The following is a 21,644-nucleotide window of genomic DNA, read 5'->3' as shown; positions in this document are numbered from 1 at the left end:
TTAAGAAAATGGTTAGTACTTGATGTTTGTCAATTATAAACCAAGGATGATGTATACTTTTCTTTTGGGTTTATTGTATAGTGTATATATATAAACTTCAAACTCAAATTAAAAATAATTTGAACTGAAATTACTTGCTGGAAATTTAAATGGAGATGGAATCAAAATTTGATAATCAACAGGCGCTGCCGCTGAGATGCCATTATGAAAAGTGGACGAATCTATTAAGTTCATAAACATGCTAGAGTTTGTAGTATTTTCTGGAGATTTTTTTTTTCTCTATTTTTCGGATGAGAAGCTAAACTAAAATGCAGATGACTTGATAAGCTTTTCTTCAGCTACAATTCCAACAAGTTTCTTTTAAGAATCAGGAATATGCATAGCATAGGAACAATGATTTTATGTAACTAAAACAACAATGTTGATCCCCAACAGTTATATATGCGATAAGAAGACATAGACACGAGGGCAATGAAGTTAGCTCGGAGGATATTTAACAAAGAAAATTAGCTTATCATGTCAAATAACAGATCCCAAAACTTCACATACACACACAAATGATTGAAGTTGTAAACAAGCCCATGCAAAAGAAAAAGGAAACCCCGAAATATATAGTACGAAACAACATTAATTCTACCAATCGTTTGTTTTCCTTTCGGTAGATGACGATGAAAACAAGTTCCTCACTGTCAACTTTGATGTGAAATATCTGTCAATAAAGCCGCCATTAAAGCTTCAAGGAAGGTTGAAAGTAGCTTATAAGAGATGGTTAGTAGTGGAAGAGTTGAGACCTGATAAATCCGTCCAATTATTTCTTCCCCAATACTGATTATTTTCTGATAGATTTAGCCTCTGGTTGCTGTCAGCTTTCACTGGATCTACCTGAGAAACCCTAGAAGACGACGGTGCTTCCAAACCCTCACTTTGAAATGGATATAAAGCACCATTAGTTTGTTCAAAGAAAGGGAACTGCTGCTGCTGCAGCAGCTGCTGATGGGTTCCTATTTGAAACCCCATATCAGCCTGTCCACTAGTTCCACTTGGTGTCTCTATCTGACTCTGAATTCCACCAAAGTTGAACCCAGTGTTCACCAAGCCATACTGAGAAAAATTTTGCAGAGTAGCCATGAAGGGTAAATGAGGTGATTGCTGCTGCAAATGAGCAGTGATTTGATCAGATGGATTCGACCCGGGTTGCTTCTCCGTCGAAGTTGATGATTTCGAGCTACTTCTTTTGTTCTTCTTGTTTCTCCGGAAACCCCCGCCTACCGGCACGTTTCTAAGGGCTCCTCCTCGGGTCCAATACCGCCGACAAGTCTTGCAAAAGTGGCGTGGCTGAGAGAGGCTGTAGTTATTGAAGTAGCAGAATTTGGTGTTGGTGGATTCACACCTTGGACACTTGAGGGCGGCTTCTGGCTGTGAAAGCTTGGCTAGCCTGGCTCGATCCTCCATCGAACTGGGTCTAATGGATCCACCACCAGCTCCAGGAGGTGGAAGCTCAGGATTCTCGGTGCTTCCGGTTCCTTGTTGATCATTGTGCGGCTGCAAAAATAAAACCCAGGTAATCTCATAACTGTAAAGAAGAAATATATTTGGTATATTCAGGGAAGAAAAGATCACAAAGGAATATGAATAATTATCTTCCCGTATATTGCTTTCATTTTGGGTGCAGAAGCTGTGGACAGAAATTGATGATGAAGAAAAGAAAGAAAAATAAACCCTTACCTGCTGCCAATAGGGAGGATCTATATAGACTGGAAGAGATGAAGAAACCATGGCTAAATATAATTTGCTGTGTCTTCTTTTATAAAAGTTGATGGGTTCTTTGAGAAAAACAAGGTGGAGAATCACTCAAAGGGAATACCAGAGACCAAAGAGAAAAAGGAGAATTAAAGGGAGGAGGCAGCAGGAGAAGGCTGCTTTTTTATATATATATATAATTTTTATTCTTTTCATTAGATTATTGTGCCATCTCTGCCTTTTTGTTTTTATTATTATTTTAGGGTTTTGACTGGGCTAAGTTTTTCTTCTCCTATAAGCTTTTGATTCTTCTGTGTGTGGACTGTTTAGTTGTTGTGCTCAAGGAGAGAGTTGTTCATGCACATATTTAAGATAACCTAGTGTTTTATATAGCCAGAAATTACCACCCTTTTGCCACTTTGGTCTTCACAGAAATTATTATTGTTACGATATAAATTATTATTATTATTATTAACTTATTTGGATCGTACACATATTCTATTTTTTTTTATAGAAAATAGTTAATTTTATTAAAAATAGAAAATATAAAAAATTACAATAAAGTTTTATAAGTATAATCGTAAACCTAAAATATAATCATTACATTTTCTTATTATCATTGAGATAAAAACTAGCCTCCTAGATCACATAAGGACCAAAGAAGAAAAATGTTAAAAAATCTAACAAAAAAACTCGAATAAAATAAATGTATGAACAAATCTGACTGTATCGATAAACGAACCAAAAAAGATGATGAAGCTACTGAAAGACCACCGATAAATCACAAATTAGAGTTAAGCAACGTGAGAAAACTATCCACGAATGTAAAACGCGTATCCAAATCCATCTTAGGGTCCAAAGCAGGGAATATCATAATGATAACAAACAAGCGCCTCTTGATCAGTTATGGCAATGTCAAATCCACGCTGAGAAAAAAGATAAACAAAAACAACGGTAAAAAAAACCCGTAAACAACGGCAAAAAACTGTAAGCTACCAAAAGGCAGAGAAAAGCATGCCACAAAGACAGAGAAAAGTATGCCAAAAAGACAGAGATAAACGTGTCATAAAGGCATAAAACATGTCACAAAGATATAATTATTCTTATTAAAAAAACTAAAAAAAAGATAATCAACGGGTAGCAACCAGCATTAAAACCGGTATTGCCGCCAGTTAAACAAAACTAAAGAAGAAAAAGTTGGATTGATCAATAAAATTGACACAAGTTGTAATGAAGAAAAAAAAGGTAAAAAAAAGAGGAGGAAGAAAACGACTAGATTAATTTAATTTTTTACCGTATACGTATTCTACATATGCAATTATTTAAATTTAAGATTTAGGGAAAATAATACTCTCATTCATCACTAATATTATTGAATAAGTTCTATTTTATATATGTTCAAATTAACAATAAAGTGTTTGAAACATTGTTTCTTAGTATTATTAGGTTAGAATTGTATCTGCTCGAGTTCCCCATGAACTTTCCCTTTTCTATGCTAAAACTCAAAATAAAAGCCTTGATTATAAATTTATAATCCACCATTTCCCTTTGGGCTTTTTGGCGGATTAAAGATTATATAGAACTGTTTTCCTCAACGCCCCTTTTCTATGTCATTAATTAAGTGGTCTTCGTTTGTATGATTTGGCTTTTTTTTTTACCTAGTTTTGAGTTAAAATGTAATTTTTTTAATAATTTGATAGGATTATAAAATAATATTTAATTATTTTTAATTATTGATAACGTACACATTTTAGAGATATAATTATTTGAATTCAAGATTTCTAAAAAAATAATATTTATTTAACCATTAAAATTACTTAATAAATTAAAAATAAACTTCTGTATGTTTGCGTACATTATAGAAATATTATTATTTGGTACAATAACGGTAGTATTAGCAACTTCTTCAATTTTATGGAAGGATAAGTTTTTTATTTTTATTTTTTGAATTATTTGATATAAATTTTAGGGTAAAGTATATAAATATTCCTTTAACTTTTAGGATATTTGTATTTTGGTCACCTAACTTTTGAAACTTATAATTCAGTCATTGAACTTTTAATTCGTTTTAAATCAGTTCCTGTCGTTACCTCCGATTAAATTTTGCTGACATGACACTTAACTTCCTTTAAAACCCCTTTTTTCTTCTTCTTCTTCTTTACTTCAATCCTTTTCAGCTCAGCTTCCAGAGCAGCTTTCTTGTTATTCTTCCATGCATAGATTGAAGAAAGCTTTTTGTAGGCTCTACTCAAACAGTTTGAATCAACTTAAAAGTTCATTCACAAAACAAAACCAATTTAAAAGGTATGATTTCTAAGAAGAAGAAAAACCGAGGTGAAGAAAGTTGATACTTGTTCTCAGCTTTGGTGTTCTCATTCTCTTCCCAAGCTTTGATCACTGAAATTCACTTCTCTGTCTCAACTCTAGTGTGCACAACATCTGGGGAAGTTTTGCATTAATCAAATGATTTAAGACTCTTGAGAAACGTAAGATAATTGAGAAATTACCTCGATTCACACTACTCTCCGTGCTTTTCTCATTGGTTGGTTATCAGGATATATCAGCTCGATATATCAGCTTACATTGTTGTTTGTAATTAGTTAGTTATCAGTTAGCTCAATTAGTTCAAGTTAGTTTATTAGTTAGCTGATTAGTTAGCTGTTGTAATTCTGTTTGTTAGTTAATCTTATAGATGTATATAAACCAGCCTTGCAATCCTTCTTGAATATATGAAAAAGCATTATTCATTTACATCATTCTTGATTGTTATATGGTATCAGAAGTCTTGTATCTATTTTCTCACGCTTCATCATGATTGAATCGATAAATGATAGTTTCGACAATGGGGCAAATCCTTATTACTTGCACCAGTCTGATAATCCTGGTATGATATTAGTAAGCCAGCTACTTTCCAATGATAATTTTCACAGCTGGAAAAGATCAATGATGCTCGCCTTATCTGCCAAGAACAAACTTGGTTTCATTTATGGTTCCATTCAAGCTCCTGACCCATCTATGGTAAACCAGTTAAATGCTTGGACATGAGCCAACAATCTGGTTAATTCCTGGCTCCTCAATTCAGTCTCCAAAGACATTGCTGCCAGTTTACTATACCATACGACTGTTGCTGAAATGTGGAAAGATTTGGTTGATCATTTCCAGCAATCGAATGGACCACGTTTATTTCACTTAAAGAAACAATTGTGCAAGCTCACGCAAGATAAACTATCAGTAAGCAATTATTATACTCAGCTGAAAATTGTTTAGGATGAACTATTCTCAATTCGGCAATTATGCAGTTGTCTTCAGTGCAATTGTGGAGGAGTACAACGCATGCTTGCTGAACAGCAATAAGAACAAGTTATTCAATTCCTAATGGGGCTAAATGAGTCTTATGCTCATATAAGGGGACAAATTCTTTTAATTGATCCTCCCCATTTCAAAAGTTTTTTCTCTAATTGTTCAAGAAGAGAATCAAAGAAACATGCAATCTCTTCATCCCATTTCTGAGTATGCTTTTACTGTCAAAACTCATCCTAGCACCAACACTCATAAGAACAAACCTTTGTGCAGTCATTGTAACCTTCTTGGTCATACAAAGGATAGATGTTATAAACTGATTGGCTATCCACCTGGTTATAACTCCAAGAATTGGTTTTCTTCGAATTCTTCTCGTGGTAAAAATTCTCAAGTCATCCATACCAATTATGTGGTTTCTCAACAAGGCTCTTCTACTGTTACTGAAGCCTTTACTCCTTAACAATGTCAGCAGTTGATTGATATGCTTACCTCTCAGTTACAATCTGCATCCTCTTTGGACATTCCCACTACTTCAATCAACATTGCCATGCAAGGTAAGATCATATCACACATAACTGCTTCAGGTGCTGGAATATCTGATTACTGGATTTTAGACTCGAGAGCTTCAAGACATATATGTTATTCAAGAAACAATTTTGAATCATTATTTTCTATAATGAGTTGTTCAATCAATTTACCTAATGGATCCACCATTCCAGTCAGCTTTGCAGGCACAGTTCGGTTTACATCTGATTTTGTGTTACATGATGTAATGTTTGTTCGATATTTTTGATTCAACTTGCTTTCAGTCAGTGCATTGTTGAAATTCTCTGATCTTAGTGTGTTGTTTTGCAAAACGGGTTGCTTAATTCAGGACCTTCATCAAGTGATTGAGAAGGGTGAGCTAGTCCAATGACTCTATTTGTTGCAAATGTCCTCATTCAAAACTAATATCTCATGTAATAATGTTTCTAGCATTTTGTCTAGTGACTGGCACAATTGGTTGGGTCATCCCAGTCTTCATGTTATGCATCTTCTCAAAGATGTTTTGGTTTTAAAGAATGTAAAAATGAAAGATTCTTGTCAAGTTTGCCCATTGGCCAAGCAACAAAGATTGTCATTCCCAGTTTCTTATTCTCATACTACTCGATTGTTTGAGTTAGTCCATTGTGACATATAGGGACCTTACAAGCACAAAACATATTATGGTCAGACTTCTTTTTTAACCTTGGCCGATGATTTCTCAAGATCTACCTGAGTCTACTTATTGCAGCATAAGTTTGATTTCAATACAATTATACCTGCTTTTATATCAATGATTAAAAAACAATTTGAACTTGATATAAAGTCCTTCAGGTCTGACAATGCTCCTGAATTAAAATTTACTAAATTGTTCACTAGCTTAGGTATACTTCATCAATTCTCATGTGTGGAAACACCCCAACAAATTTTGTAGTTGAAAGAAAACATCAACACTTGCTCGTTGTTGCTCGTGCTTTATATTTCCAATCAAAGGTGCCAATCAAGTTTTGGGGTGATTGCTTACTCACTACCACATACTTAATTAATAGACTTCCATCACCTGTATTAAGCAATAAATCCCCCTATGAAGTCTTATATGGTCATCTACCAGATTACAGCAGGCTACGAGCTTTTGGCTGTCTTTGTTTCGTTTCTACATTGAAGTCCCAACAGGATAAGTTCTCAGCTCGAGCTTTACCTGCGGTGTTCCTTGGTTATCCTCCAGGTGTAAAGGGATATCATGTTTATGTGCTGCAAAGCCAAAAGATTGTTACTTCTCGAAATGTCGTATTTCATGAAGGAATATTTCCTTTTCGAAATACAAATTTGTCTAACCATTCTGTTGATCTTTTTCAGGATTTTTGCTTACCAAAAGTTGTACATGACATGGTTGATGTTTCATGTGTACATGGGATTGACCAGGTTCCTCTTGAACCCACTGATTCGAATGATGGTGCTTCTTTTGACTATAATGGCTCGACTATGGTGCCTCTCTTGGCTCCACTAACTCGACTAATGGTGCTTCTTCTGAATGTGTTGATTCACATGATGTTGTTCCCTTAGAACCTACTGACTCGAATAATGGTACTGCCTCAACTGATGTTGTTTTAGTACCAATTCGACGTTCTTCTCGCACTATTCAGAAGTCATCCTACCTTAAATAGTATTACTAATAATATTTCCTCCAAATGCTTACATCCTATTGAAGGTTTTCTTTCTTCTTTAAAACTCTCAATCGAGTATACAGCCTTTGTTGCAAACATCTCATCTGTTGCTGAGCCATCCTATTATCATCAAGATGTGAAGTCTCTAACATGGAGGAATGTTATGAGTGGTGAACTTCAAGCTATGGAGGATCTTGAAACATGGACCATTATTCCATTACTGATGGAAAGAGTGTTGTTGACTGTAAATGGGTCTATCAGGTAAAGTATAATATTGATGGCTCGGTTGACTGTTATAAAGCCAGACTGGTTGCTAAGGGATTCACACAGGTTGAGGGAATTAATTAAATAGACACATTCTCACCTGTTACGAAGATGACTTCCTTTCGAGTCATGATTTCTCTTGCAGCATCTCGTAACTGGCACTTGTTGCAATTAGATGTAAACAATGCTTTTCTCAATGGCGTATTAGATGAGAAAGTTTACATGAAATTACCTCCTGGATACAAATCTGAGCTTAAAGGGCCTAATATGGTTTATAGGCTCCACAAATCCATTTATGATCTGAAGCAGACATCCAGACAATGGTTCACTGCCTTTTCTAATGTTGTAATTCAAATTGGCTTTCAGCAGTCCCCATTTGAACACTCTTTGTTCACAAAGGGATGTGGAAATGAATTCATTGCTCTTCTCGTGTATGTAGATGATATCGTTTTGGCTTGGGAAGACCTGCAAGCTCTTCATAAAATACAAAGTCTTTTACAAAAGCATTTCAAGCTAAAGGAGTTGGGACCCCTGCGTTATTTTTTGGGCTTTGAAATCGCTAGGAATAACTCTGGAATTATTCTATCCCAGAGGAAATATGTGTTGCAACTGCTAGAAGATACAGGTTGCGTGGGTGCCAAACCAGCCGAATCACCCATGCCTTCTTCCTCAAAGTTAAGTGCAAATGAAGAACGTTACTCTCTGATCCTCAGGAGTATCGACGGTTGATAGGCCGTTTATTGTACTTGACAATACAAGGCCAAACATCGTTCATATTGTACATCTATTGAGCCAATTTGTTTCCTCACCTCGTCACCTCATATGACTTCCTTAAAACACCTTCTGGACATACATCAAAAGCTCTCCTGGTCTCGACTTACTATTTCAGTTCGATCCAACAATCATCTGAGCATATTTGTTGATTCAGATTACAGTTCTTGTCCTGATACAAGACGCTCCACGACAGGTTTTTGTGCTTTCTTTGGTCATAGTCTGGTGTCCTAGAAATCAAAGAAACAAGCAGTTATTAGCCGATCTTCCTACGAGGTTGAATATCGAGCTATGGCTATGGCTACATGTGAATTAGTTTGGCTTGTTTCTTTGTTATCTTCATTTCATGAGGATGTTGATTATGCAAGATTATATTGCGATAATCAGGCTGCAATTAACCTTGCAACTAATCAAGTGTTTCATGAGAGGACAAAACACATAGAGGTTGATTGTCATTTTGTACGAGACAAAGTGAAAGTTGGGTTTTTGAAGTTGTTTCATGTTCGATCCTCATATCAGTTGGCTGACATCTTCACAAAAACTCTTCGGCCTCCCATACATCGTGCATTTATTGCCAAGCTGGGTCTCCTTAACATACATGCACATCCAGCTTGAGGGGGGTATCAGGATATATCAGCTTGCATTGTTGTTTGTAATTAGTTAGTTATCAGTTAGATCAATTAGTTCAAGTTAGTTTATTAGTTAGCTGATTAGTTAGTTGTTGTAATTCAGTTTGTTAGTTAATCTTATAGTTGTATATAAACCAGTCTTGTAATCCTTCTTGAATATATAAAAAAGAATTATTCATATACAACATTCTTGATTGTCATATTGGTTCCGCTGCCTCTACTAAAAACCAAAATTTAAATGAATAGGAAAACGACAACGACAGTAGGGAACAAAACAAAAGTATATACTTTCGAGTGCGGCGGATTCTGTTGACTCAACAGGCTTTTCTATTTCTTCAGTAGGAGGAAGTGTGATTACGGATTTTTCCTCGTCGACGCCTTTGGGGGCTACAGTCGGTTCAAGAGCCGGCAGTGGCGGCGGCGACGGCTTCGAGGGGATCACGGTATCGACCTTCTTGGGTTCTTCTTCCTCTGACATCACCACGTGTTATTTTTTTTTTTTTGATAACAAGAATGCAAAACAAAGCTAGACGAAATAGAAAGTCAAGAAGGATTTAAAGAGAAAGCAAAAGGATGATGGATTAATGTTGCTTGTTTGATTGATAGAGATGATCTGTGAGAATGGAAAACAGGTCTTGAGGTTAACTCCAGTAAACTATGGCGGTGTGAGCCACTGATCGGAGGTGGGAGCACTGGCAGGAGGTGAGATGAATGAGAGTTATTTTTATGTGTTTGTGAGAGAAGAAGAAGAAGAGTCAACGGAAGTAAGTGTCAGCAAAAAACAACGGTAGATAACGGTAGGGACCTTATTGAAAACGAACTAGAAATTCAATGATTGTATTATAAGTTTAAAAGGTTGAGTGACCAAAATGCAAGTGTCTTAAAAATTTAGGGACTATTTGTATACTTTACCTTAAATTTTATCACATAAAAAAGAAAAAAAGAAGATAAATTATAAAATTGGAAAATAAACCAAGGTGAACGTGAATATGAGAGTTTTTATCTTTTTGGTAAATTATAGGTTGACTAATTTATTTAAATTTTGTATATTTTTCTCAATAAATTCAGAAAATATAACATTTGACCACTTTTATTTTTATTTAATTAAGATTTATCATTTTTGTTTTTATCTAATTCAGATGTAGTCACTAAATTAATTATAGTTAGACCTTTAATTGATCGTTGACGTGACACAGTGAATTCATAAAATTAAAAGGGATAAACCACACAAATGGTCATTAATATTTGAGTAAGTTTTCGTTTTCCCATTGAAGTTTCAAAAATAACAAATTGGTCACTAAAATGTCAAATAAGTCATTGAACAATGCTTTTATATTTTTCATTCCAAAAACTTTCTAATTTTTTGTTATATTTGATTGCTTCATGTCTGGAAAAGTTCATCTTTAAGATTTATTTTTAAAATTATATATATATATATATATATATATTAGAAAGTTTTTGGAGTAAATTAGATATAAAATCATTGTTCAAAGACCTGTTAGATATTTTAGTGACCAATTTGTTACGTTTGAAACTTTAGTAGGGAAAATGAAAACTTAGTCAAACATTAGTGGCTATTTGTGTAGTTTACCCTTTTTAGTTTTATAAATTCATTGTGCCACATTAGCAACCCATTAAAGATCTAACAACATTTAACTCTCAATGAGCACATATTAATTAAATAAAAACGAAAGTGACCAAATATTATGCTTTTCGAATTCAGCGAGGAAAAATATACAAAACTTAAACGAAAGTGATCAATCTTGTAATTTACCCTATTTTATTTAATTATATTTGTATGCCTAGTATTTTTATTTTAACTAGTATAAATATTTAGATTTGATCCGATGGCCTTACATCTGGACTAATCAAAATTCAATATAAAATTTTATTATTATCATTTCTTGTAGTTTAAGTAGATACTCATTGTTCATGATACATGTTCTCAATTATGTATTTAGTGCTACAAGATCTTTCTCCAGTCAATTATGAACATCTATGACAATTCACAGTAAAGATGTATCCTTTCCAAATTAGAAAAAGAAAAAGATTATGGGTTTAACCAACTTTCTATCCACTTTTTAAGGTGCTTTAGGAAATCACGTTGTCCCTTAAGCTTTAATGCTTATATCATGCATGCTCTTTTTCTTAATTATTAGAGGAATTAATAGCAATTTGCAATCTGTCTTTCTTCCCTTTAATTTCCCTTCATATTCCTATATACTTTTCTTAGTTGAGTCCCCCTTTTATTGGATTGAGACAAAAAGAGAATAGATTACTTGGAGATAAATTGTGGGAAATTAAAGTACTTTTTTTTGGTGAGAAGGCAGCATGAGAAGGAGAAAAAAAGATGCATGCAATAAGAAACATGAAGCATGCATGCATATCTTCTTATCTAAGGAATCTTCGCTTCTATCACTAAGAAAAGGATTCTCTTCCATATATATACAATGAGTTTTATATTTAATATACAGCAGATAATATTACGATGTCACGTGTTAAAAAAATTAATTATATGGAAATATTATGAAAATGTGAGTTTTTGAACATATTGAATGGTTTGGGTGATAAAAAGGAGTGTTGTTCTCCTTATAATTTTTTTGTCCGAACATTTACGTCTACATGATGTTTATACATTGCCAATGGGCTAAGAAAACATATGATGATAAATCACCTTGAAATTACCAAAATCTATTTAAAAAAAGTTACCCAATCCATGATAAATGTGAAGGGCAGTTCATGACAATACATTAAATATATGAGTCCTCATGTAACAAGGGAGATAGATAATTTTATAGAGTTTTTATTCTTTTAGAAGTTAACATGGTTAATAAGAATTTAACTTGGATAAGAAAACTAAAGCAGTTAGAAGATAACATAGTTAATAAGAATTTAACTTGGATAAGAAAACTAAAGCAGTTGCCATGTCACCGAGACCATTCAATAAGTTCAAAATATTTTCATCATATTTTCATCTTATTTTCATCATATTAAACCATTTTTAAGATTGCTTCTTGATTAGATTATGATTCTATGCCTTTTTAACCTAGCCTAGAGTTTATTTTGGATTCATTTGGACACTACAATATAGTCTAATAAAAATGAGGATAAAAAAAGAAAATTAAGCATAATTTATGCATGTGAGACTAGAACTTGAACGCTCAGCAAGGAAATATGTAGGATATTAGAAGGTAACCAAAATATTATCATAAATTTTGGGGGTTAAAGCATAATTTATCATTGGAGTAATATGAAATTTGATGATTTATCAAGGAACTATAATGTAAGTTTCCTACTTTAGGGAGGCCAAGGCCATCGCTTAAGTTTCTCCCATGACACCATTTGAGAAAGATCGATCGTCATAATTATCAGCATTTAATGATGTGTGTACATTTATGTATGTTGTTAAGAATTAATTGGAAGTATATTTCTATCTTTAGGTTATACTGTTCATTAATATAGTTTAAAAAGAAGTAAATCATTGCTCAAAATAAAGAAATCTCTTTTAAGAAAGATGGCAGATAGAATTCTTCTCTCTTTATCCTCTTCGGAAAAGCACGAGTTGTCTCGGTACAGTACGTAAGCCTGTTTTCCAACAGAAAAGAAAAGTAAAATTTAAAAGAAAAAAAAGTATATGTTAATATTCATTATCTTGTTATTGCTTTGTTTATATTTCAACAAATTTTGATACGGCAAGCCAGACCCCGCCACTCTTCTCCTCAATGAATGTGAAATCAGCTATATCATGTTATCCTCTATTTCCTTTCTTTTTCAAAAATTCTATTCATGGTACGAATCAATTTATTTCAGTGATTAAAGGAGTCGTCGTTATTCTTAGAGGTTATGAGTTCGAACATCAACGACTACACAGACTGATTTAGCGTTCATCATCAAATAATTAAGAGTATAACAAGCAATGATTTATTTATTTATTATTATTATTATTATTATTATTATTTTGCACAGTAATATCAAATACTTTTATTAGGGTCAAAATCCATAATACAGAACAAGCTAACGCATTTGAGTTTCAAAAAAATCACTATAACACAGTTAACTCACGCCTAGTACTAGAGGTGGATATATAGGCTAAGGCCCGCAGGTTACCCGTTTAATCCGCGACCCGTGTGGGTTTTGGACATCAAAAATGAAGCTCGTTTAAATTGCGGGCTTTTTAGCCCGGACTATTAAACACGTGGGTTTAATGGGTATAACCGCGAGTAGCCCGTGAAGCCCGCAATAGCCCGCTTAATTTAAAATTTATAAAATTTTAGAAAAAAATAAACTTAAAGAATTTTATAGAAAAAGAAAATAAATTACATATAAATATGATGTTACTTATAACCATTGTAGTCCTTAAATTTATTAGGGTATTTGTCATAATTCTATCGCTGATTGATATTTTTTTCATTTAAAATGTATCAAATTATTCTTCATTTTAAAAAATAAAAATTAAAAGATTTATATAGTATTTTAGTCTTATAAATTTACATCATTATCACTTTGGTGTTTAAAGATTTTTTTATTTAATTTTGACCTTTATTTTTTTTCATGAAGTATGTTATCCATTTCGTTTTTTAATTATAAAAAGTCACGTGATATTCTAATAATATATCACATGACACATAATATTTGGATTAAAAATAAGAAAGAAAGTAAAAGAAAAAATTGAAAACATACTTTTCAACTTTTAAAGGTTTTTACAAAAGAAAATTTGTTAGATTTGTATAATGTTTGACTTTGTTAAATTTTTCTGTTTGAATTTCTGCCTGCAGACACTTATGTGTCTTCATATTATAGCATTAAATAATCGTGTTTTATAAAAGTATAATGTGGTTATTGTTTTATTTGTTTTTCAATTTGATGATATAAGTGAATATTGTTTTTTTTAATTTGAGTTTAAGTACTTTTATCGTTATATATATATTAATGATTAAAAATTTTAAAAAATATTATTTTATAATCATTTCCTATTATTTAAAATAAAATTTAAATATTATTTATTTTTTGACGGTGCTACCTTCCTTTTCAAGTTACTGGATCATTTTTAAAGATGTAACAAGTTAGAACATTATTTTTTATTGCATTTAAAATTATTTTTATTTAACGGGCTACGAGTAAGCCTGTTTAACCCGCGAGTTAAATGGACGGGCCGCGGGCCTTAGAATTCAAAACCGTTTATGATTGCAAACTTTTTAAACCGCTCCGTTTAATCCCGCACCATCAAAACCCACGAGCTAAACGGACGGGTAACCCGTATACCCACCTCTACCTAGTACCAAGGGTAGAAACATCAACGACCCTTAAAACCACATAACAAATTATTATTATATTATACAGATTTAATCACTATACAATTTATATGTTATATTAATATTAATCAAATTATGAACATCATCTTTAATCATCACATCTTTAACTTTCAATTAATAATATTCATATCTTAAAAATATTATGTCATTCTTCAATTGATCAAATAAATCATCAAAAAAATGGGTACTTATTTTTTATTATTATCTTATTGAGTTATCAGTAATCGATGTAAAGACGAAGTGTCATAACAGCAAACTGTTCAATAACGACGTTTTTTAGTCTTATAGTGGCGTTTCTAATCGCCGCAAAAAAGCTTCCTGGCAAAAAAAAAAGTCGCTAAAATGAGTGCTGCAAACGTTCAACAAGTAAGGATATTTAGCGACGTTTATTTTACAAATGTCGCAATAAGTTAGGTTATTTAGCGTTTTTATAAATAAAACGCCGCTATACTTTATATTTAGCGTGTTTTTATTAAAACGCCACAAAATGTTAAATCATTTAGTAGCAGTTTGGGAACAAACGCCGCAAAAGGTAGGTAATTTAGTGGCTTTTTTAAGCAAAACGCCACAGTTGTGTAGTCCATTAGTGGCATTTCTTATCTTAAAACGCCGCCAAATCAACATGATTTGCAAATATTATTTTCTGCTATTTATTACCCAAACTTAATACCATGTAACAATATCTAATACCAACAACCTTAAAATTTAATTATTCCTAGAATTAAGTAAAAATAGTTGACATAAATAAATCAAAGTTTACAAACATTCAAGTGAAATGTAATACTTCAACATCATTAACTAGGATAAACTATGGCAAGAACACTTTGAGCAATGCAAATTCTAGCCTTTGTCTTAGTTACAATATCTTCTCTCATTAGCAAATTAAACTAAGGGTATTCCAATTGAGTAGCCTCTTCCAAGTTGTTAATTGGCATGGCACGAACTCCTGAAGGCGAGTCTTTGCAATAATCAACTAACTGATTAACTCCATAACCCTGTAAGAACATGTCGATTACAAAACTTGCCAGTGAATGCGTTTTCAACTTTATAGCATGCCAAAGAAAAATGGAAGCTGTTAACCACAAAACATTCATGAAGTATAGTCAGAGAAGAGCCAAAGTATGCTCTAGGGAAATATAACTTTAATGCAAAAGTGCGAACAAAATATGGTATATTAAGCTCTAGTAAGCTCAAATAAGATCTAGGTACAAAAGCATGCATGATGATGAAGACGAGGTAGGTTAGCAATTATTGGTGCTGAGAAGGGATATCTTAGAATGAAGTTCACTATCTCTGCCAGTCCTATTCATTGAGTGTGCAACGAATGGAACATATTTGATGCCCTGGCCTGTTCCAAAAATATCATATATTCTCCCATATTTATCATAGAAACACCCAGTTAGTTACTAGAGAAACCAATAACATTATACCCAGGTCTAAGGCAACTAAATCCTGTTTAATTACCAGGCTAGAAGAGAATTGCAAGCATATTGTGGTAGCCTTCTCTACTCTATAACACCATTCCAGGAAAGAAACAAATTAGAAATTCATCAAGAAACATGATTTTTCATCATTTCACTACTTCACAACGTTCTATAAACTGAAAAAAAAATCATGACCATACTATATAAGCATGTACAGCTCCCAATCCCGTATTTAAATAGTAATGAAAAAGAATGTTTGTTTTTCAAAAAATGGTTATGACAACGTTCTATAATAATGATTTTTTAATTTCTAAATAATATTTTATTTTTCAAAAAAATTTGGACGTGACATGTGTCACTTAACGTAGACACCTAAAAATATAACGGAGAAACTTTAGACATCTATTTTTAACGAAAAATATTTAGGCACTAAAACGTTTTTCGATGCATTCTTTAGGCACTTATTTTTGTATTAAGCCTTTAGAAAATTGTTAAATTAAAGAACAAATGTAGACAAAAAAATATCAAGGAACTAAACTGGGAAAATCACCAGTTTAAAGGACTAAAAGTTGATATATCCTTCCTAAAAACACCCAAACAAACTCTAACTAACACATTCAAGAGTCAAAACCATCCATAACAAAGAAATAGTCAAGCAGTTTGAATTGGTAAAATCCCATACCCATCGAATACGGTCAAGAGCTTAAAAACAGTTACACACTTACACTACTTAAGAAGGATCATCCTCGAGGACTCCATAGACACACTTTTTTCCTTTTAATTCTTGTTTCTTGAGTATCTGCAACTCAAAAGAGTTTATCAATGGCTGGCAAAGGTGAGGGTCCGGCAATCGGCATAGATCTTGGCACTACGTACTCGTGCGTTGGCGTTTGGCAACATGACCGGGTGGAGATTATTGCTAATGATCAAGGGAACAGAACCACACCTTCCTATGTTGCTTTCACTGATAGTGAGCGTTTGATTGGCGACGCTGCTAAGAACCAGGTTGCCATGAACCCTATTAACACTGTCTTCGGTAAGCCTCGTTGGATTCTTTCTGGTTGATTTGAATGTTAAATTTAATGCTCGTTTTGGTTTTAGTCAATTTTAGATTTGGTTCATTATTCGTTTGGATCATTTTAAGTTGGAGGTCTAAAGTTTTGGGTCAAGCTGCAACCGTTTTCGAATATTTCGAGTGCTGGTCATTTCAAACCAGATTAATTTTGATCGAATCCATTTGGATGTTAAAATTTTCTTGATCGTTTTGGTTCTTGATCAAATTTTAGATTTAGATTGTTCCTAGTTTGAGACACAAGTTTTGAATTAAATCATGGTACATTCAAATCATTTTGAGTTAATATTATTTAAAATTTTATTTGTTTCGCTTAGATCGTTTTGTATTTGAATGATTTCCTATTGAAACAATTTGAGTTTGAGTTGGATACATTCAAGTTGTTTATCTTTATGACTTAATTAGATGGATTGAATTATATGGTTAACTTTTATGATCTAATTTTACCATATTAGATGCAAAGCGGTTGATTGGGAGGAGGTTCAATGATGCTTCGGTCCAAAGCGATATAAAGTTGTGGCCTTTCAAGGTGACCCCTGGTGCGGCTGACAAGCCTATGATCACCGTCACATACAAAGGCGAAGACAAGATGTTTGCAGCCGAAGAAATCTCATCAATGGTTCTCATGAAGATGAAAGAAACAGCCGAGGCCTATCTAGGTTCCACCGTCAAGAACGGCGTCGTTACCGTCCCTGCCTATTTCAACGACTCCCAGCGTCAGGCCACAAAGGATGCCGGCGTCATTGCGGGCCTCAACGTCATGCGGATCATCAACGAACCGACCGCTGCCGCCATCGCTTACGGACTCGACAAGAAAGCCAGCAGTGCCGGAGAGAAGAATGTGCTCATCTTCGATCTTGGTGGCGGCACCTTCGATGTCTCTCTTTTGACGATCGAAGAGGGTATTTTCGAAGTCAAAGCAACTGCTGGTGATACACACCTTGGAGGGGAAGATTTTGATAACAGGATGGTGAACCATTTCGTGCAAGAGTTCAAGAGGAAAAACAAGAAAGACATAAGTGGAAACCCAAGGGCTTTGAGGAGATTGAGGACTTCATGTGAAAGAGCAAAGAGGACACTTTCGTCCACCGCTCAAACCACCATCGAGATCGATTCCTTGTATGAAGGGATCGATTTTTACTCGACAATCACTCGAGCTCGATTCGAGGAGCTTAACATGGACCTGTTCAGGAAATGCATGGAGCCGGTGGAGAAATGTTTAAGGGATGCTAAGATGGACAAGAGTACCGTGCATGATGTTGTTCTCGTTGGGGGATCTACCAGGATTCCCAAGGTTCAATCGCTATTGCAAGACTTCTTTAATGGAAAAGAACTCTGCAAGAGCATCAACCCCGATGAGGCTGTCGCCTATGGTGCGGCCGTACAAGCCGCCATTTTGAGCGGTGAAGGCAACGAAAAGGTTCAAGATTTGCTACTGTTGGATGTCACCCCACTTTCACTTGGGCTGGAAACTGCTGGTGGAGTGATGACCGTGTTGATTCCAAGGAACACCACAATTCCGACCAAAAAGGAACAAGTTTTCTCCACTTATTCAGATAACCAACCTGGTGTTTTGATTCAGGTTTACGAAGGTGAAAGAACGCGGACAAGGGACAATAACTTGCTCGGTAAATTTGAGCTCTCCGGCATCCCACCAGCTCCGAGGGGTGTCCCTCAGATCACTGTCTGTTTCGACATCGATGCCAATGGCATTTTGAATGTGTCGGCTGAGGATAAAACAACAGGGCAAAAGAACAAGATCACAATCACCAACGACAAGGGCAGGCTCTCCAAGGAAGAGATTGAAAAGATGGTCCAGGAAGCTGAGAAATACAAATCAGAGGACGAGGAACATAAAAGAAAAGTGGAGGCTAAGAATGCATTGGAGAACTATGCCTATAACATGAGGAACACCGTCAGGGATGAGAAGATTGGTGCTAAGTTGAATCCGGCTGACAAGAAAAGCATTGAGGATGCGGTTGAGAAGGCCATCAATTGGCTGGATAGTAACCAGTTGGCCGAAGCTGATGAGTTCGAGGATAAGATGAAGGAGCTTGAAAACTTGTGCAACCCCATCATTGCCAAAATGTACCAAGGTGGTGGTGGTGTTGATCCGGTTGGCGGAAAGAGCGGCGATGTGCCTCCGGCTTCCGGAAGCGGAGCCGGTCCCAAGATTGAGGAGGTTGACTGAGAATCAACAAGTCGTTTCAGTTTTTCTTTTTTCTGGTTGGGATTATAAGGAATCTTGTAATGTGGATGTTGAGGGCAATAATAACCTAGGAGGATCACGTTTCGTTTTTATTTTCATTTTTCATGCATGAATCATCTCTCAGTATTTCCCTTCAAATACCATTTTGTTTCCTTTTTAAATTCGACTGATTTCATTTCTCTGTGTCGGAACTGTATTTCAGTTAGTCCCGAATTGGGCTTCGACTTGGATTAAATGAATTAGAGTCGCCACCGACCATTTAAAATGAATTTATGTAAGTCGGACACCATCTTACCTGATATGTGTTGTATCAGAAATGTGTCGGGTTCGGGAGTCGGTTACGGTCAAGGAAGGATTAGCACCCTTGAACCGTCCTTTCGGTACCAATTAATTCATCGGTTGTCTTAATCGCGAAAATCAAAATTTAAATTGAAATTTAAAAATTCAATTCAAATTAATTATTTTTGATCGATTAAAGTATCCCTAAAAAGTCAAAATTGTTGGATTATAAAAATGAAAATAAACATGATAAAAGAATAATAAAAATATTAATATAATAATATTAATAAAAATGAAAAAATAAATAAATATATATAAAACAATGTAAAAAGAAATGAAAAATATTAAAATTATGAGAAAATGAAAAATATATATAAAGTAAATAAATAAAAAATGAAATAAAAAGAATAAGTCAAAAGTTGTTACATCTCCCATGTTTTGCGTATAGAGAAACTGGATTTGCTATGAAAATGCTCTGCCACTCCTCGTGCTTTTAGATACTGGCTTTGGATCCTCCATGCTTATTTTTTGTCATTTGCTTCCCTCAATTTTTCCAAATCGTTGTCACTTCCTCTGATTTTGGTTCCACGTTTTTCTCTCATTTCCTCTTGATGCTTGAGTTTATTTATAGTCTAAAGAAACATATTTTTAACTCAGATTTAAAGTCCTACTTGGACTCAAAATTCTTCGGTTTTAGTGTTTTAATATGACTCAAATACGTTGGTTTTAGTGTTTCAATAAAACTCAAATACTTTGGTTTATTTTCGGAATCTCACTAAATTAAGGTTGTGAGTGTGGGCCTGCAAAAATAATAAAATAAAAAATATTAATAATAATAATAATAAATAAATAAATATAATATAATATAATATTTTTGTAGACCTGGACAAAAACGCGTGTCTACAACTGTCTCTCTTTGCACATTTTTGTGTTAACAAGAATAGGACAAATATGAAAAAGATAACCAGTTTTTGTCCGGTTCTCTTTGATTTGAGGCTTGATAGTGTTTGTTGTGACACTAAGTCGATCCATTGGGCATGATATACTTCTTCTTGAAGTTGAAATCGTGGGGAATCGAAAAGTGACTCTTTGTTGCCAATATTGGTCGACCTTGGTCTTATTCTCGATTTAGAGACCTGTGTGTAAAAATTTGATAAAATACACCCTCGAGCTGAATGGAATTGAACTCGAAAGTCTTTGGCAGATAGTCCTTCTTGCCTTGAGTTATGCTGCAAATGATGATGCCTTTGAGCTGAGTGGAGTCGAACTCGAAGGTTTTGTTGACAGATAACCCTTCTATCCTTGATTTATACTGTAAATGATGTGCCCTCGAAGCTGAGTGTAATCGAACTCGAGGGTCTTTGGCAGATAGCCCTTTTCGACTTAAGCTATGCTGCAAATGATGTGCCTTGGAGCTGAGTGTAGTCAAACTCGAAGGCTTTGGTGGGTACGATTCCTTTCGTCGTGAAGTTGAAACCGTGGATGGCCCCTTTGTTGTGAAGTTGAGCCTCGAATTGGATATCCTTCATCGTGAAGTTGAAATCCAAATATTTGTGTTGTTTTGAGGTCAATATCCTTCGCCGTGAAGTTAAAATTGACTCTGAAACTGGAAAGTTGTTTATTGACAGTCAGTCGCCCCTCGCAGTGAAGTTGAGCATGTGTTGTCTCGAGTCCAATATCATTCGTTGTGAAGTTGAATTTGACTCTTAATGAAATCGAAAAGTTGTTTGTTGACAGGCAGTTGCCCCTTCGCTGTGAAGTTGAAATTGACTCTGAAAAGTTGTTTATTGACAGCCAGTCGCCCCTTCACTGTGAAGTTGAGATTGTGTTGTCTCGAGTCCAATATCCTTCGCTGTGAAGTTGAAATTGACTCTGAAAAGTTATTTGTTAATAGGCAATCGCCCCTTCGCTGTGAAGTTGAGCTTGTGTTGTCTCGAGTCCAATATCCTTCGCTGTGAAGTTGAAATTGACTCTGAAAGTTGTTTGTTAACAGGCAGTTGCCCCTTCGCTGTGAAGTTGAGCTTGTGTTGTCTCGAGTCCAATATCCTTCATGTGAAGTTGAAATTTGACTCTAAAAGCTGTAAAAAAAATTGTGTGCTAAAAATGATAAATGTGATGCTCTTAAGTATGTCTAAGATGCATGCAACATGAATGAGTTATGTTTTAGCTCTTGGATTGGAGTCCCATGTTTTGGCTGCCAATTTTGTCATTGGAATCGATCGTGCCCCATTTGCTTCTCGAGTTATGCTTTACAAACCTTTCATTTATGAGATTGTTCTGTTTGAAAATGTTTTTCTCCTTTTTCTTGTTTTAGGAGGGAAAAGGATAAAAATTCTGGAAAATATTGTTCCTTAATTTAGGCTCGCAATTGAATCAAATTGTAAACATGAGTTTAAAGTATATCAAAGGAATCAATAGTTCTTTTTAAATTTTTCAGAGTTATAGCTCTTTGACAAAT

At 34.5% G+C, this 21,644-nt stretch overlaps 2 protein-coding genes across 2 annotated transcripts; one reads left to right on the top strand and one right to left on the bottom strand.

Moving 5' to 3' along the window:
* Positions 1-407: 407 nt before the first annotated feature.
* LOC120148213 (dof zinc finger protein DOF3.6-like) lies at positions 408-1,897 on the bottom strand. The gene is made up of 2 exons (XM_039161384.1): positions 1,726-1,897; positions 408-1,542 (listed from the first exon to the last, which is right to left on the bottom strand). The coding sequence occupies exons 1-2, from the start codon at positions 1,774-1,776 to the stop codon at positions 757-759; spliced, it is 837 nt and encodes a 278-aa protein (XP_039017315.1). The 5' UTR covers positions 1,777-1,897; the 3' UTR covers positions 408-756.
* A 14,530-nt stretch (positions 1,898-16,427) lies between these two features.
* On the top strand, positions 16,428-18,904 carry LOC120148198 (heat shock cognate 70 kDa protein 2-like). The gene is made up of 2 exons (XM_039161367.1): positions 16,428-16,662; positions 17,154-18,904. The coding sequence occupies exons 1-2, from the start codon at positions 16,449-16,451 to the stop codon at positions 18,887-18,889; spliced, it is 1,950 nt and encodes a 649-aa protein (XP_039017298.1). The 5' UTR covers positions 16,428-16,448; the 3' UTR covers positions 18,890-18,904.
* The last annotated feature ends 2,740 nt before the right edge of the window (positions 18,905-21,644 follow it).

Source organism: Hibiscus syriacus, unplaced genomic scaffold, assembly GCF_006381635.1.
Source record: "Hibiscus syriacus cultivar Baekdansim isolate YM2019G1 unplaced genomic scaffold, ASM638163v2 tig00110954_pilon, whole genome shotgun sequence".
NCBI classification, from domain to species: domain Eukaryota; kingdom Viridiplantae; phylum Streptophyta; class Magnoliopsida; order Malvales; family Malvaceae; genus Hibiscus; species Hibiscus syriacus.
The sequence above is the reverse complement of the archived record's forward strand: the minus strand, read 5'-3'. Positions and strand labels throughout refer to the sequence as shown.

Excerpts from the sequence above, each read along its gene's own strand:
- LOC120148213 (XM_039161384.1), bottom strand. The coding sequence starts at position 1,776 with ATGGTTTCTTCATCTCTTCCAGTCTATATAGATCCTCCCTATTGGCAG. Across the intron at positions 1,543-1,725 it reads ATCCTCCCTATTGGCAGCAG|CCGCACAATGATCAACAAGG; the intron begins GTAAGGGTTTAT and ends TTATTTTTGCAG.
- LOC120148198 (XM_039161367.1), top strand. The coding sequence starts at position 16,449 with ATGGCTGGCAAAGGTGAGGGTCCGGCAATCGGCATAGATCTTGGCACT. Across the intron at positions 16,663-17,153 it reads CCCTATTAACACTGTCTTCG|ATGCAAAGCGGTTGATTGGG; the intron begins GTAAGCCTCGTT and ends TTACCATATTAG.